Source organism: Gymnoscopelus braueri (assembly GCF_963280865.1).
Source record: "Gymnoscopelus braueri genome assembly, chromosome: 20".
NCBI classification, from domain to species: Eukaryota; Metazoa; Chordata; class Actinopteri; order Myctophiformes; family Myctophidae; genus Gymnoscopelus; species Gymnoscopelus braueri.
In genome coordinates, this window is record NC_137622.1 from 24,011,882 (window position 1) to 24,027,958 (window position 16,077).

Below are 16,077 nucleotides of genomic sequence, written 5' to 3' on the forward strand. Positions count from 1 at the left end.
TTTTGGGGATTTTTATGGATATCTTGCTAAAACGATTGTGTGTGTGTATTACTCGATGTAAAGGCAGTTCATGAAATTCAATCAATCTTAAGGTGCAATATCAGGTGACCATTCAATACATATATATATACATTTTACCTCCTTTCATGACGAGATTGAGATCTGTTAATACATTTGCAATTAATTTAATTAAGTATATGTTTTCAATACTTTCAACATGAATGGCCAATAGAAATTACTAAGTAATAAGATAAGACTATGAAATAAGCAACATAGATTAAATAAGTGACACCAAACTGTGTGCAATAACGTCTAAAACATGTGCCGCTTATTACATTTGAGATGATTACCAAAGCCAGAACATTATCTAGCAATAAACTTTGAAAGTAATGGCCTAAACGTCAACTTACTTTCAGCACCATGGAGAGCGACAAACCAAATGTGCAGCACAATGCATTTGCAGAGCACAAGAAGGCTAGAAACCTGCTCTGCTCAGACTATATCATAATAATGTTTTATTATAATTAATATAATAATAATAATTATTATTATTATCATATTAATGATAATATAAATAATATAATAATAATGATACATTAAATTACATTACATTACAGTCATTTAGCAGACGCTTTTATCCAAAGCGACTTACAATAAGTGCATTCAACATAGGGAACGAAACTACTAATCACCAGAAGTCTTAAGTGCATTTCCTGCAAAAACAAGCAACCAAGAGTATGATAATAACAACAATAATAGAAGCAAGGGAACCCAAAGTTCTGCTTGTGGTGAGGCAGACCGTAGGGAAAAAAATACTTCAGGTGAAAACATTAAATAGATTTAATTTCACAGATGAGCAAGGCCAAACGCTGGCCGACGCGTTTTGAAACTTGGGTCTGACACCCTTTTGAAGTAGAACTTTGGGTTCCTTTGCTTCTATAGGCCTATACCTGTTCCACTGAAGAGCACCTGTTTTGAGCCACTGTGATTGAACCCATGCAGGCAGCGCTTCCTTTCTTTAAACAATAATAATAGTTTCCACTTTTGTGTTCAATTAAATATAAAGTGGTATTTGTCTAAATTCGTCATATTCAACTTACCTTCTCTTTGCTTGGTAAAGTCTGAGTCCTGCTAAACGTCTCGTTTCCGTTTATACTGATTAGTTCCGCATCTACCGGGGGATACGGAGCTGGAAAAACCACTACGTCACTCTTCAGTGTGTCTGAGCTGAAACACACGTCATACTGCTGAGTAGATTTAGAGTAAGACCAGCTTCCGTCAGGGTGGGTGGTGATCATTGGGGCACCATACCTGCTGAAATTACCGTCTGTCCTGTGGCATTTCACAGCTATTAAACTGATGAGGCTCAGTAGAAAGATCACTGACACCGACACGATGGCAATCAGCAAATACAGATTTAAATCAGAAAAACTTTCCTCCGTTATGGGTACATGCCTGAATTGAGTCTGAATGTCTCCTGTATTTTCAACCACCACTACATCAATAGACACAGTAGCTGACAGGGAGGGTTCTCCGTTATCAGAAACCAACACCACCAAAGGGTGAGTTTTCAGGTCATTGTCACTCATACGCCTTTTAGTTCTGATTTCTCCAGTGCTGGTACCAATTCGAAAGAGGTTTGTTCCTTTTGGTTCAGATATATGATAAGAAAGAAGTGCGTTATAGCCAGAATCTGCATCTACAGCTCTGATTTTGGCCACAAAGTATCCAGCTTCAGCAGAATAAGGAATGTTCTCACTGTTAACAGAACCGTGTTCAGAATAGGGTGATAGAATCCCGGGACTGTTGTCATTCTCATCCAGGATAAAAACGTTCACAGTCACGTTGCTACTGAGTGGAGGAATACCAGAGTCTGTGGCCTGAACTTGAAACTGGAACGTTTTGAACTCCTCGTAGTTGAAAGACTGCAGGCCTATAATATCTCCAGTCACTGTATTTATATTTACCATCGTTGACAGCGGTAAATAATTGCTGCCAAAAAATGAATAGCTCACGACGCCATTTTCATTAATGTCAGCATCAACTGCAGACACGGTTTTAATAATTGTTCCCACCTGCCCGTTTTCTTTTACATAAACGTTAATCACTGCTTCTAAGAAGCGAGGCGAGTTGTCATTGATATCAGAAACGTGTACAGTAATAACACTGGTGCTGGACAGTGGCGGAGTCCCTTCATCAGTAGCGATAACTGAGATATTATATTGAGATGCACTCTCTCTGTCTAGCGGTCCATCAACCACCAATGAATAATAGTTTTTATAATTTGTCTCCAATTTAAAGGGGACCTTATTTGTGATATTACATTTCACTGCACCATTCTTGCCTCCATCTTTATCGAGGACAGACACAAGTGCAATTGCGGTTCCCGATTTTGCATCTTCATTCACTGCATTGAGTAATGAAGTAACAGTGATCTCAGGACTATTGTCATTGAGGTCCACCACTTCCACCAGCACCTTGCAATGAGCTGCCATAGGGGGCTGGCCTTTGTCACTGGCCTCTACACGTATCTCAAAAGCTTTTCTTTCTTCGAAGTCAAGCTTGCCTTTTACTGTAATAGCTCCAGTGTGAGGTTCAATTTCAAATAAATCAAGAATGTGGTCTTGGTCTTTGCTTCTAAGAGAATATAGTATTTCACTGTTTAGGCCCTCGTCTGCATCGATGGCATTTACGGTGATTATTGTTGAACCAGGGGACGTGTTTTCTGGTATTTGAGTCTTATATAAAGACTTATTAAACATCGGTAAGTTGTCGTTAATGTCTAAAACATGAATAACAAGATTTGAAGTGCCAGACTTTGGAGGACTACCTCCATCTACAGCGGTCAGTGTTAGATTAATAATAGGCTGTTTTTCTCTGTCTAAAGCTTTCTGTAGCACTAACTCGACAGACGCACTGTCTCCTTCTATGTGCACTGCCAACGAGAAGTGTTCATTCTGACTTAATTTGTAGGTACTGACTCCATTTTTCCCCACATCCGCATCAGATGCCTCTGATAAAGCAAATTTTGCTCCTGGCAACGTAGTCTCTACAATGTCTAAAGTTTGTGATTTAGCTGCAAACAATGGATAATTGTCATTTGCATCTAAAATATCTATATCAACATGATACAGTTTCAATGGGTTATTTATCACGGCCTCTACACTTACTGTACATTTCAGTTCCTCTGCGCACAACGCCTCTCTGTCTATTCTGTCATTAACGTAGAGAAAACCAGTCTTCAGATTTACCTCGAAATACTTTCTATTTGATCCGGTAACTATCTGAAACATGCGGGACTCCAAATTCTGCACATTGAGGTTTAGATCCTTAGCGATATTTCCAACAGAAGTCCCTGGGTTTAGCTCCTCAGACACAGAGTAGGAGAGCTGTCCGTACACCGCTTCCCACTCCAGGAGCACGAGCACAAAATATGTCACAATAGTGCTCCTTCTCGTTGGTAAAGACATAATTCCATCCAATGTGAACCAAACATCGATTCCAGTACACTCAAACTTGAAGAGTAATCCAGACTAACAGCAAAATGCAGGCTAAATCTTTGCGTGTATTTTCTCAACTGAAAATTGCAAACTGACCCTGGCACCGTTGTCTCGTCTGCTTCTCTTTGTGATAAGACTAAATCATCATCCTCCTCTGATTCTGGGAGGAGCCTCGAGCATCAAACAAGAGCCCCCAAATGCTATGGTCTACAGTGTCGCCACGTGGTCATTTGAAATAACTGCGTTGTTCATGGGTCTAGAATTCAACATCAATTACTGTCTTGAACTATTTACTGTAATGCCTTAAAGAAAACCAAACAATATGGACAGGAAGCATGAGGTTGTATTGCACACAAACCCTAACTAATACATTACTGTGATGTGTTACAACATGAACAGAGCTTCTCGTTGTTGCTGTTGTTGTTGTTATAGTAATAATAATAATAATGATAATAATAATCTTTATTCATCACTTTTCATAACAAAGTTACAAAGTGCTTGTCCGGATAAAAGCAATGATTAAAATAAGACAATAAGTAAAGTGACAATAATGAATTATACCAGAGGACATGCTTTGTTTTGGCTGTTTTTCGTCTACTATAACTGAAGTAAATGAAATTTGTAAAATCTATGTTAAGGTGGAACCGCAAGAGTCCATTTGTAATACCCACAAAGTTAAATTAAAACTCTGGATTTTATTGCAACTATAGCCTATTGAAGCTGTATGTCAGTATTCTATGTTGACTGCGGCTATTTGACCCTTCAGAAGTATTGAAAAGGGCCAAATAAGACTTGTTTTACCGATTTTGTACATCATTTTAGCAAAGCTTCTGTTAAAACGCTGATGGCATTGACAAATAAAACGGGAATACACATAATGTTAAAAAAAATTGACTTTTATGTTTCAAAATAACAGAGCCAGGGGATTATTAACCTAAAAAGAAATCAGCAAATCCAAAGTTTTAAGCAAGTGTTCACTAGTTGGCTCGCTTTCAGCACCATGGACAGCGGTCAACAATGCATTACTGCTGAGGCAGCAGGCCCATGGCATAAAATATCATGGATATACATGGATAATAATATTATACTAATAATATATGACTCTAATAGGACATGTATTAATGGGCCCATTGAAAAATGAATTTCAGATATATTATATCTGAAGATTTTCAATGGGCCCATTATGTCCTATTAGAGTCATATACCTGCATGTCTCTAGTTTGTGAGATATAAACAGTGTAAAACCTTTCATCGTTACTAAACCACTATTTGTAGAAAGAAAATAAATGCAGTTTGATCTTACCTTCTCTTTGTTTGGTAAAGTCTGAGTCAAGCTAAAAGTCTCGTTTCCGTTTATACTGATCAGTTCCGCATCTACAGGGGGATACGGAGCGGGGAAAACCACTACGTCACTCTTCAGTGTGTCTGAACTGAAACACACGTCATACTGCTGAGTAGATTTAGAGTAAGACCAGCTGCCGTCAGGATGCGTGGTGATCATTGGGGCACCATACCTGCTGAAATTGCTGTCTGTCCTGTGGCATTTGGCAGCTATTAGACTGACGAGGCTCAGTATGAAGATCACTGACACCGATACAATGGCAATCAGTAAATAGAGGTTTAAATCAGAAAAGCTCTCCTCCGTTATCGGTACATGTCTGAACTGAGTATGTACGTCTCCTGTATTTTCAACCACCACTACATCAATAGACACAGTAGCTGACAGGGAGGGTTCTCCGTTATCAGAAACCAACACTACTAAAGGGTGAGTTTTCAGGTCATTGTCACTCATTCGCCTTTTAGTTCTGATTTCCCCAGTGGTGGTTCCAATTCGAAAGAGGTTCGTTCCTTTTGGTTCCGATATATGATAAGAAAGCAGTGCATTGTAGCCAGAGTCTGCATCTACAGCTCTGATTTTTCCCAAAAAGTATCCAGCTTCAGCAGAATAAGGAATGTTCTCACTGTTAACAGAGCCGTGTTCAGAGTAGGGTGAGAGAATTCCTGGACTGTTGTCATTCTCATCCAGGATAAAAACGTTCACAGTCACGTTGCTACTGAGCGGAGGAACACCAGAGTCTGTGGCTTGAACTTGAAACTGGAATGTTTTTAACTCCTCATAGTTGAAAGACTGCAGTCCTATAATATCTCCAGTTACTGTATTTATATTTATCATGGTAGACAGTGGTAAATCATTACTTCCAAAGAATGAATAGCTTACGACGGCATTTTCATTTATGTCAGCATCAACTGCAGACACGGTTTTAATAATCTGTCCCACTGGCTCGTTTTCTTTTACATAAACGTTAATCACTGGTTCTAAGAAGCGAGGCGCGTTGTCATTGACATCGGAAACGTGAACAGTAATAACACTGGTGCTGGACAGTGGCGGACTCCCTTCATCAGTAGCTAAAACTGAAACATTATATTGAGATGCACTCTCTCTGTCTAGCTTTCCATCAACCACCAATGAATAATAGTTTTCATAATTTGTCTCCAATTTAAAGGGAACCTTATTGGTGATGTGACATTTCACTGCACCGTTCTTGCCACCATCTTTATCGAGGATTGACACAAGTGCAATTGCGGTTCCCGGTTTAGCATCTTCATTCACTGCGTTGAGTAATGAAGTAACGGTGATCTCAGGAGCATTGTCATTGAGGTCTATCACTTCCACCAGCACCTTGCAGTGAGCCGCCATCGGGGGCTGGCCTTTGTCATTGGCCTCAACGCGTATCTCAAAAGCTTTTCTTACTTCAAAGTCAAGCTTGCCTTTTATTGTAATTACACCAGTGTGAGGTTCGATTTCAAACATGTCAAGAATGTGGTCTTGGTCTTTGCTTCTAAGAGAATATACTATTTCACTGTTTAGACCCTCGTCTGCATCGAAAGCATGGACAGTGACTATTGTTGAGCCAGGGGACGTGTTTTCGGGAATTTTAACTTTATATAAAGATTTATCAAATATTGGTAAGTTATCGTTAATGTCTAAAACATGAATAACAAGCTGTGAGGTTCCAGGCTTTGGAGGACTACCTCCGTCTACAGCGGTCAGTGTTAGATTAATAATTGGCTGTTTTTCTCGGTCTAAAGCTTTCTGTAGCACTAACTCAACAGACGCACTCTCTCCTTCTTTGTGCACTGCCAAAGAGAAGTGTTCATTTTGACTTAATTTGTAGGTACTGACTCCATTCTTCCCCACATCGGCATCAGATGCCTCTGATAAAGCAAATTTTGCTCCTGGCAACGTATTCTCTGCAATGTCTACATTTTGTGATTTGTCTGCAAACAACGGATAATTATCATTTGCATCTAAAATATCTATATCAATACGATAAAGCTTTAATGGATTATTAATCACAGCCTTTACACTAATTGTACATTTCAGTTCCTCTGCGCACAATGCCTCTCTGTCTATTCTATCATTAACGTAGAGAACACCAGTCTTCAGATTTACCTCGAAGTATTTGCTGTTTGATCCGGTAACAATCTGAAACATGCGGGATTCCAAATCCTGTACATTGAGGTTTAGATCCTTAGCAATATTTCCAACAGAAGTCCCTGGGTTTACCTCCTCATAGACGGAGTACGAGAGCTGTCCGTACACCGCTTCCCACTCCAGCAGCACGAGCAAAAAATATGTCACAATATAGCTCCTTCTCGTCGGTAAAAACATAATTCCATCCAACGTGAACCAAACATCGATTCCAGTACTCACACTTGTGGAGTAATGCAGACAAACAGCACAATAGAGGCTAAATATTTATGAATGCACTTTCTCAACTAAAACGGAAACTGACCGTTGTCTCGTCTGCTTCTCTTTGTGATAAGACTTAAACATCATCCTCCTCTGATTTTGGGAGGGGCCTCGACTATCCCTCAACAGCCCCAAATGCTATGGTCTACAGTGTCGCCACGTGGTCATTTGAAATAACTGCGTTCATGGGTCTAGAATTCAACGTACTGTCCTGAACTATTAACTGTATTGCCTAAAAGCAAACTAAACAATATGGACAGGAAGCATGAGGTTGTATTGAATCACAGAAAACCCGACTAATTGTGATGTGTTACAACAACATGAACAGAGCTTCTCGTTTTTGTTGTTGTTGCTGTTATAATAATAAGGGTAATAATAATAATAATAATAATAATAATAATAATAATAACAACAATAATTATAATAATCTTTATTTATATATCACTTTTCATAACAAAGTTACTTAGTGCTTAATCTGCTTATACAAAGCAATGATTAAAATAAGAGAATAAGTAAAGTGACAATAATTAATTATATTAGAGGAGATGTTTTGTTTTGGCTGTTTCTTGTCTACTGGAAGTACAAAAGCGATACAAGGCAATTATATTTGAGAATGTGTAATAATGAAGTAAACATAAGGACACTCATCTTTCCGTTTCTAAAATAACATTTAACAAACACATTGTTGTTTGGTTGTAAATTAGGGATATCTCGTCAAAATTGTTTTCTTCTGTAGGCCTACATGTATAACTGAATTAAAAGGAATTTATAAAATATCCAGTGTGTTAAGGTGGAACCGCAAGAGTCGTTTTTTAATACCCACAAACTTCAATTAAAACTCGGAATTTTAGCTGTATGTAAGTATATTATGTTGACTCCAGCTGTTTGAACCTCCAGAAGTATTGAAAAGGGCCAAATAAGACTATACCGATTTTGTGCATCATTTTAGCAATGCTTCTGTTGCAACGCTGATATCATTGACAAATAAAAGAGAAGGGAATACACAGAATAGAACATATAGACTGAGACCAAATTGTGCTATTTATAATGTTTAAAATGTGTGGCTTTTATGTTTCACAATAAGAGAGCCAGGGGATTATTAGGTAACCTAAGAAAAATCAGCAAATCCAAAGTTTTCAGCAAGTGTTCACACATTGGCTCGCTTTCAGCACCATGGACAGCGGTCAATCTAACAACGCATTACTGCTGAGGCAGAAGGCCCATAGCATAAAATAACATGGATAATATATCTGAAATTAATTTTTCAAAGGGCCCATTAATACATGTCCTATTAGATTCACATCTATACCGGCATGTTTCTAGTTTGTGAGATATAAACAGTGTAAAACCTTTCATCGTTACTTAGCCGCTATTTGTAAAAAGAAAATAAATGCAGTTTGATCTTACCTTCTCTTTGTTTGGTAAAGTCTGAGTCAGGCTAAACGTCTCGTTTCCGTTTATACTGATCAGCTCTGCATCTACCGGGGGATATGGAGCGGGGAAAACCACTACGTCACTCTTCAGTGTGTCTGAACTGAAACACACGTCATACTGCTGAGTAGATTTAGAGTAAGACCAGCTGCCGTCAGGGTGGGTGGTGATCATTGGGGCGCCATACCTGCTGAAATTGCTGTCTGTCCTGTGGCATTTGGCAGCTATTAGACTGACGAGGCTCAGTATGAAGATCACTGACACCGATACAATGGCGATCAGTAAATACAGGTTTAAATCAGAGAAGCTCTCCTCCGTTATCGGTACATGTCTGAACTGAGTATGTATGTCTCCTGTATTTTCAACCACCACTACATCAATAGACACAGTAGCTGACAGGGAGGGTTCTCCATTATCAGAAACTAACACCACCAAAGGGTGAGTTTTCAGGTCATTGTCACTCATTCGCCTTTTAGTTCTGATTTCCCCAGTGCTGGTTCCAATTCGAAAAAGGTTTGTTCCTTTTGGTTCAGTGATGTGATAAGAAAGCAGTGCGTTATAACCAGAGTCTGCATCTACAGCTCTGATTTTCGCTACAAAGTATCCAGCTTCAGCAGAATAAGGAATGTTCTCACCGTTAACAGAGCCGTGTTCAGAATAGGGCGAGAGGATTCCAGGACTGTTGTCATTCTCATCCAGAATAAAAACGTTCACAGTCACGTTGCTGCTGAGCGGAGGAACACCAGAGTCTGTGGCCTGAACTTGAAACTGGAACGTTTTTAACTCCTCGTAGTTGAATGACTGCAGGCCTATAATATCTCCAGTTGCTGTATTTATATTTACCATGGTAGACAGCGGTAAATAATGACTGCCAAAGAATGAATAGCTCACGTCGCCATTTTCATTTATGTCAGCATCAACTGCATACACGGTTTTAATAATTGTTCCTACTGGCCCGTTTTCTTTTACATACACATTAATCACTGGCTCTAAGAAGCGAGGAGCGTTGTCATTGACATCAGAAACGTGTACAGTAATAACACTGGTGCTGGACAGTGGCGGACTCCCTTCATCAATAGCTAAAACTGAGACGTTATACTGAGATGCACTCTCTCTGTCTAGCGGTCCATCAACCATCAATGAATAATAGTTTTTATAATTTGTCTCCAATTTAAAGGGAACCTTATTTGTGATGTGACATTTCACTGCACCGTTCTTGCCACCATCTTTATCGAGGATTGACACAAGTGCAATTGCGGTTCCCGGTTTACCATCTTCATTCACTGCGTTGAGTAAAGACGTCACGGTGATCTCAGGAGCATTGTCATTGAGGTCCACCACTTCCACCAGCACCTTGCAGTGAGCTGCCATTGGGAGATGGCCTTTGTCACTGGCCTCTACACGTATCTCAAAAGCTGTTCTTTCTTCAAAATCAAGCTTGCCCTTTGTAGTAATTACACCAGTGTGAGGTTCAATTTCAAACAAATCAAGAACGTGGTCTTGGTCTTTACTTCTAAGAGAATATATTATTTCACTGTTTAAGCCCTCGTCTGCATCGATGGCATTGACTGTGATTATTGTTGAGCCAGGGGACGCGTTTTCGGGAATTTTAACTTTATATAAAGATTTATCAAATATTGGCACGTTATCGTTATTGTCTAAAACATGAATAACAAGCTGTGAGGTGCCAGACTTTGGAGGACTACCTCCATCTACAGCGGTCAGTGTTAGATTAATCACAGGCTGTTTTTCTCGGTCTAAAGCTTTCTGTAGCACTAACTCTACAGAGGCACTGTCTCCTTCTTTGTGCACTGCCAAAGAGAAGTGTTCATTCTGACTTAATTTGTAGGTACTGACTCCATTCTTCCCTACATCGGCATCTGATGCCTCTGATAAAGCGAATTTTGCTCCTGGTAACATACTCTCTGCAATGTCTAAATTTTGTGATTTGTCTGCAAACAACGGATAATTATCATTTGCATCTAAAATGTCTACGTCAATACGATAAAGCTTCAATGGATTATTTATCACGGCCTCCACACTGACTGTACATTTCAGTTTCACAGCGCAGAGCGTCTCTCTGTCTATTCTTTCATTCACGTAGAGAACACCAGTCTTTAGATTTACCTCGAAATATTTTGTCTTTGATCCAGAAACAATCTGAAACATACGAGTGTCCAAATCCTGCACATTGAGGTTTAGATCCTTAGCGATATTTCCAACAGAAGTCCCAGGGTTTACCTCCTCAGAGACGGAGTAGGAGAGCTGTCCAGTCACTGTTTGCCAACAGCACTTCAACAGCACGAGCACAAGATATATCCCAATAGAGCTCCTCATACTCCATAAAAACATAATTCCACCCAACGACAGCAAATCATAGATCAAAACCAAATAGATCCAAATCAATTAGGCACAGGGAGGAACCCGGAGGATATTTCTCCGTTTTAACTGTGTATACATATGATAGTATGATGATGTATTCATTTCCTCGCCTCTTCGCAACAAAGACTGAAGAAATGTCCCTAACATCTATGAACGGGAGGGGCTTAGACATGCCAGATCGCAGCTAGTGCTCACTTCTATCTATGGAACAACACTGGCGCCATGTGGTTAAAAGGCTGATGCGCAAATACCATTTCAGCAACGTTTTATAGCCTGCGTGATTTAGTTGGACAACAATTGTGTGTATTAATAAGATACGCTGTTATTACTTAGCTCTCTCTCTCTCTCTCTCTCTCTCTCTCTCTCTCTCTCTAAAAAGAAAACCAGTGGTGGAAAGTTACTAAGTACATGTGATAATGTACTTTTACTCCACTACATTTATTTGAAAACTTTAGTTATAAGTTACTACTTGTAGATTTTGATTATTATTAGCCGATCTAAAGCTCACAATGATGCAACGCATTGTGAGCTTGTAGATCTTATATTTTTATACATTTTATACATTTGAAAAATTGTTAAAAAGGGACCTTATGCATAATGAGTACTTTTACACTTACTTTTAAGTACATTTTGATTTCCTGACTTTCGCTTGTAACAGAGTATTTCTACATTACATACAACAACGTATTCTGACTTTACATAATGTCTGATGTTAATAAATAAATAAATAATAAGTACAGATAAAAGAAATGTGTTTTGGCCCTGATTTGGACAAATCTCCAGATTCTACACCTGCAAGAATCAACTCCATAACATGATTTGGTGATTTGAATTATACATGCTGTATAAGGAAAACCAGAGCATATAGTAAAAATAAATAAATACATATTTGTAATTGTCTTGTTCTCTCCTATAATATAACCTCGAGGCAACACATTTTTTGCTCCTCTTATGGACACAGCAGAGCCTTTACAGTGCTCCCATCCTGTTTTCTTTTTTTCTTTTCATTTGCCCAAATCTACACAGAGGCAGTGGATATGAGTTTATGAACGTTCCCAGGTTTGTAATCCCAGATTAGGTCCTGGATGCAGAAATTCCTGTCCTATTTCCATTCGCTAGGAGATATGATTTGAAAATGTTAATAATAATCACATCCTGAGTCATAATCGCCTTGCCCCTAAATCCCAATAATAATAACAATAATAACCCACAACACTGCATAGGTCAAAGTGGTTCTAGGTCACAATTGTCACCCAAAAGGGCAGTGCTATAGCCCCCCACCACCACACCCCACCCACCCACCCACGAGTAACATAAGCCTGGGACAGTCCAGGACAGACTGCAGTGTTATAATTCCTGATCTTAGGGAACTGCAGTTTACCCCAATCTGTCTATATTTACAATGCAATCAAGCACTATACACGACAGATGGAGTTGGCACTTTTTGTAGTAATTTGAATGAATGTTCATATCATAGTGACTGCCACTTTTATTTGAGGCACAACCAAGCAAAACATCTACAGTATGATAATATTCACCTCTCTCCAAGAATTGGAAACACAAGCTATATGCAAAATTTGGCATTCATTTTATCCGGCCTGCTTGGGAGCATTGCCGCTAGATGAATTGGCAGAAGCCTCCTGCTGAGGTGTGTAAACATGCTGACATCCCAGAGTTGCCACTCCACCTCCTCTCCCACCGTCAGCTGTATACTGCTGGGGCATGGCCTTGCACACTGGGCAGAGTCTGCAGAAGGGTCAATTAATGGATTAGAAGTTACACACACTAATGTGAAAATAAGTCATATTAAATTGCACCTGCAGAACAGCATCTAAAGCACTGCAGTGTGTGAGTGTGCTGGTGCGTGCGCGTGTGTACAGATAATATATAATTTGGTGGTTAAGTCAAGCAAGCATGTATCTAAGCATATCTTTGCCCCATTTAATTTGTGAATACCGTAATGCACTGATGAGTCATATTTCCAGAGGGTATGATAATTGAGTACACTGAATAATTAATTGTGAATAAATGGTGGGTAAATAAAGATACAGACTTTGGTCACTGTACATGAATAAACGGTGTATGATGAATATAGCAAAACTACATGCCTGTTATTCTGCCTATGATTTGCATCTCATAGAAGCAAGAATATCATGACCAAACAGGGAGGGAGCAAAGTGACAGTGACAAGTGATTGGACAGAGGGTCAAAGAATCAGAGAGGGAGGGATGTTTGTTCACAGAATTTAGGGTGTGTTTTCTGCATTGTGGATGGGGTATTCGTCAGTGGTGTGTCAAATATTATATAATATAATAACATTTGACATTATTGATTTTATTATGTTGCTGTACATCAATACGGCCATCAATATATAATACGCTAATAAGGGTGGGTGTGTGCGTGCGTGTGTGTGCGTGCGTGCGTGCGTGCGTTTAGGGGTGTGTACTGCACATCTGTGAGAGTACATGGAGTACATGGGGGAGGGGTGTTACTGGAACATGCTCTGAGGCGAGCCCCCCCTTTCCTTCTGCACAGCCCTCTCATCTCCATGGCAACCCCTTCTCAGGGGGCTGAGATGTGCATGTGCACACACGCACACACACACACACACACACACACACACACACACACACACAGGTCTATGTACTTGTGCCCTTTTTTGTCTTTCTTTATTCAAATCCATTGGACAGTATTAACGATAACGTGATTCCTTTTGGAGTCTCTCTTGCTTTCTACAGCACTCTCCTAGACTGATTCATATCCACCATAGTTCATATTTACACCAACCTATCATCTCATATAACAAGGCAAAGCAGGTTCACACAACAGTGTCAGGCTCTCACTTATTCTCATATACAAACACCCCCCCACACACACACACACACACACACACACACACACACACACACACACACACAAGGCAGGCCATGCTGGGCAGGGTTGCAGCAGAGTTGCTCATGCATTTGTAATGCAGCTCTGCAGCAGCATATTCACTGTGACAGACCCACTTTAGCGGCAGCGCTGGGTTCTCTGTCCATATCCACACCCCCACAGAGTGCCTGACCTTCTCACTCAACCAGGCCCATCCCCCTTACCCTCTCTGGAGACCCCCTCACACCTCAAACCATCACCATCTCCTCAAGACACCCCCCCTTCATACCGTATGGTCACATGTTGATGTCATGCTGTGCTGTCTGTGTACTGTATGTTGTCTTCATATAATTAGAGAATGAGGGGGCAGCCTCTAAATCCTTAAATCTAAATCCATATATTTTGTGAAAACAGCAGATCTACAAACTCAAAACACGGTGCATTGTGCCACATCGTGAGCTTGTAGATGGGTTATGTATTTTTGTACATTTGGGTGCCAGGGAGACGCCAAATGTATATTTTGGGTCTTGAGCTGAAAGGTTGAATCATCCTTGATTCAATACCAAGCTCCCAGTGCATCACCGCCATCATAGACACAAAACAGGGAGGAGTAGCGGTGCCTATTGTTTGGACCCATTCTCCCATTTTCTCGCATCTTCATCTGTGTTGAAGCATAAAATAATATTTTCAGACAATGCACAAGCTGTCCTAAGCTGTCTCCCTGTTAGCTTTATTACCGTCTGTCTGTTGAAGAACGAAAGATCATATTCAGGTATACCGACATCAGAGTCGTGTCTAAGAGTATTTTGTTTCAGAGCTCTTACGGAGCTGTGTTATGGAAACAGTGTGAATAGAACCACACCCTATGCAGTAGTACACTAATGACAGCAGATGCTCTGATACAGTAGAGACAGTAGTGGAGATACATGGAGGGAGGGGAAGGGAAAAGACAGAAAGAGGAAAATAATTGTGTATAGTAAGCAGCGGTGGACAAAAAAAAGAAATAGAAAAAGAGGAACTGAAATGAAAGCAGGGAGTTATAGTAGGTAGTGTGGAATGAGTGTATAAACTTCTAGGAAGGAGAGGGATATTATATAGTGTATATACACACACATGTAGATACTGTAGAAATATTATATGCTATGAGATGAGAATCTTTAAATTGAGGAATGTCTGTGTGCATATGCTCTGTATGAGAGACAAATGTACGTGGATAAATGGTAAATGGTGCATTTATATAGCGCTTTTATCCAAAGCGATTTACATAGATTGTGCATTACATCCACACACCGATGGTGGAGGAAACCATGCAAGGCACCGGACCTACTCATCGGGAGCAAGTAGGGGTTCAGCGTCTTGCTAAAAGACACGTCGACACCAACTCTGGGGGAATCCGGGATCGAACTGGGAACCTCACGGTTCCCAGCCGGCCGCTCTACCGGCCACTCTACCCCTGAGCCACTGCCGACCCCGGGATAGCCATGTCATTTAGTTTTTCACCAACAGAAATGCTGTCCATAAATCAATCTTGAAACAGATTCAGACATGCATGCTCACACACACACACACACACACACACACACACACACACACACACACACACACACACACACACACACACACACACACACACACACACACACACACACACACACACACACACACACACACACACACACACATCTAAAATGGGATACCAGAGAGAAAGAGAGAGACACAAATGACTCTCAGTATTTAATCCAACTACCACTTAATCATTTATTTCCAAATCTGTGCGCGTTTCCACTGCTTCCTGAGTAAAGTAGGACAGGGGCGGGTGCACAGACACATGCGTAGGAATCCATTGCAAATCAGGCCACAACAATATGGAGCACCCCCACCACACCGACACACACACACACACACACGCACGCTCGCTCGCGCCACAGACAGACAGACTAACACAATGTTCACTCATTTGGAAAGCAATGGCAGGATGCCCAAAACTCGTATAATTAGTTACTCTACTGTAAGTAACAGGCATGGAAAGCAACATGGCATTGTTGCTATAGCTACTGCTTCATTAGGTGTACTGATGAGCAGACATGGCCTAAACCAGTTGAGAGAGAAATGACGGAAACATGTGGGCTGTTTATCACT

At 40.3% G+C, this 16,077-nt stretch overlaps 3 protein-coding genes across 3 annotated transcripts in view; all 3 read right to left on the bottom strand.

The window, feature by feature from the left end:
- Positions 1-16,077, bottom strand: part of LOC308075516 (protocadherin alpha-C2-like) — a 162,537-nt gene that overhangs the window by 114,375 nt on the left and 32,085 nt on the right. The gene's annotated exons all lie outside the window — the stretch shown is intronic.
- LOC308076356 (protocadherin alpha-8-like) lies at positions 1,092-14,105 on the bottom strand (the record flags this gene model as incomplete). Its single annotated transcript, XM_080416590.1, has 4 exons — positions 1,092-3,365; positions 10,927-10,977; positions 12,666-12,813; positions 14,062-14,105. 4 exons carry the CDS (start codon positions 14,103-14,105, stop codon positions 1,092-1,094), a joined length of 2,517 nt encoding a protein of 838 aa, XP_080272716.1.
- On the bottom strand, positions 3,370-7,173 carry LOC308076357 (protocadherin alpha-7-like; the record flags this gene model as incomplete). The annotated part of the gene is made up of 2 exons (XM_080416591.1): positions 3,370-3,410; positions 4,791-7,173. The coding sequence occupies 2 exons, from the start codon at positions 7,171-7,173 to the stop codon at positions 3,370-3,372; spliced, it is 2,424 nt and encodes an 807-aa protein (XP_080272717.1).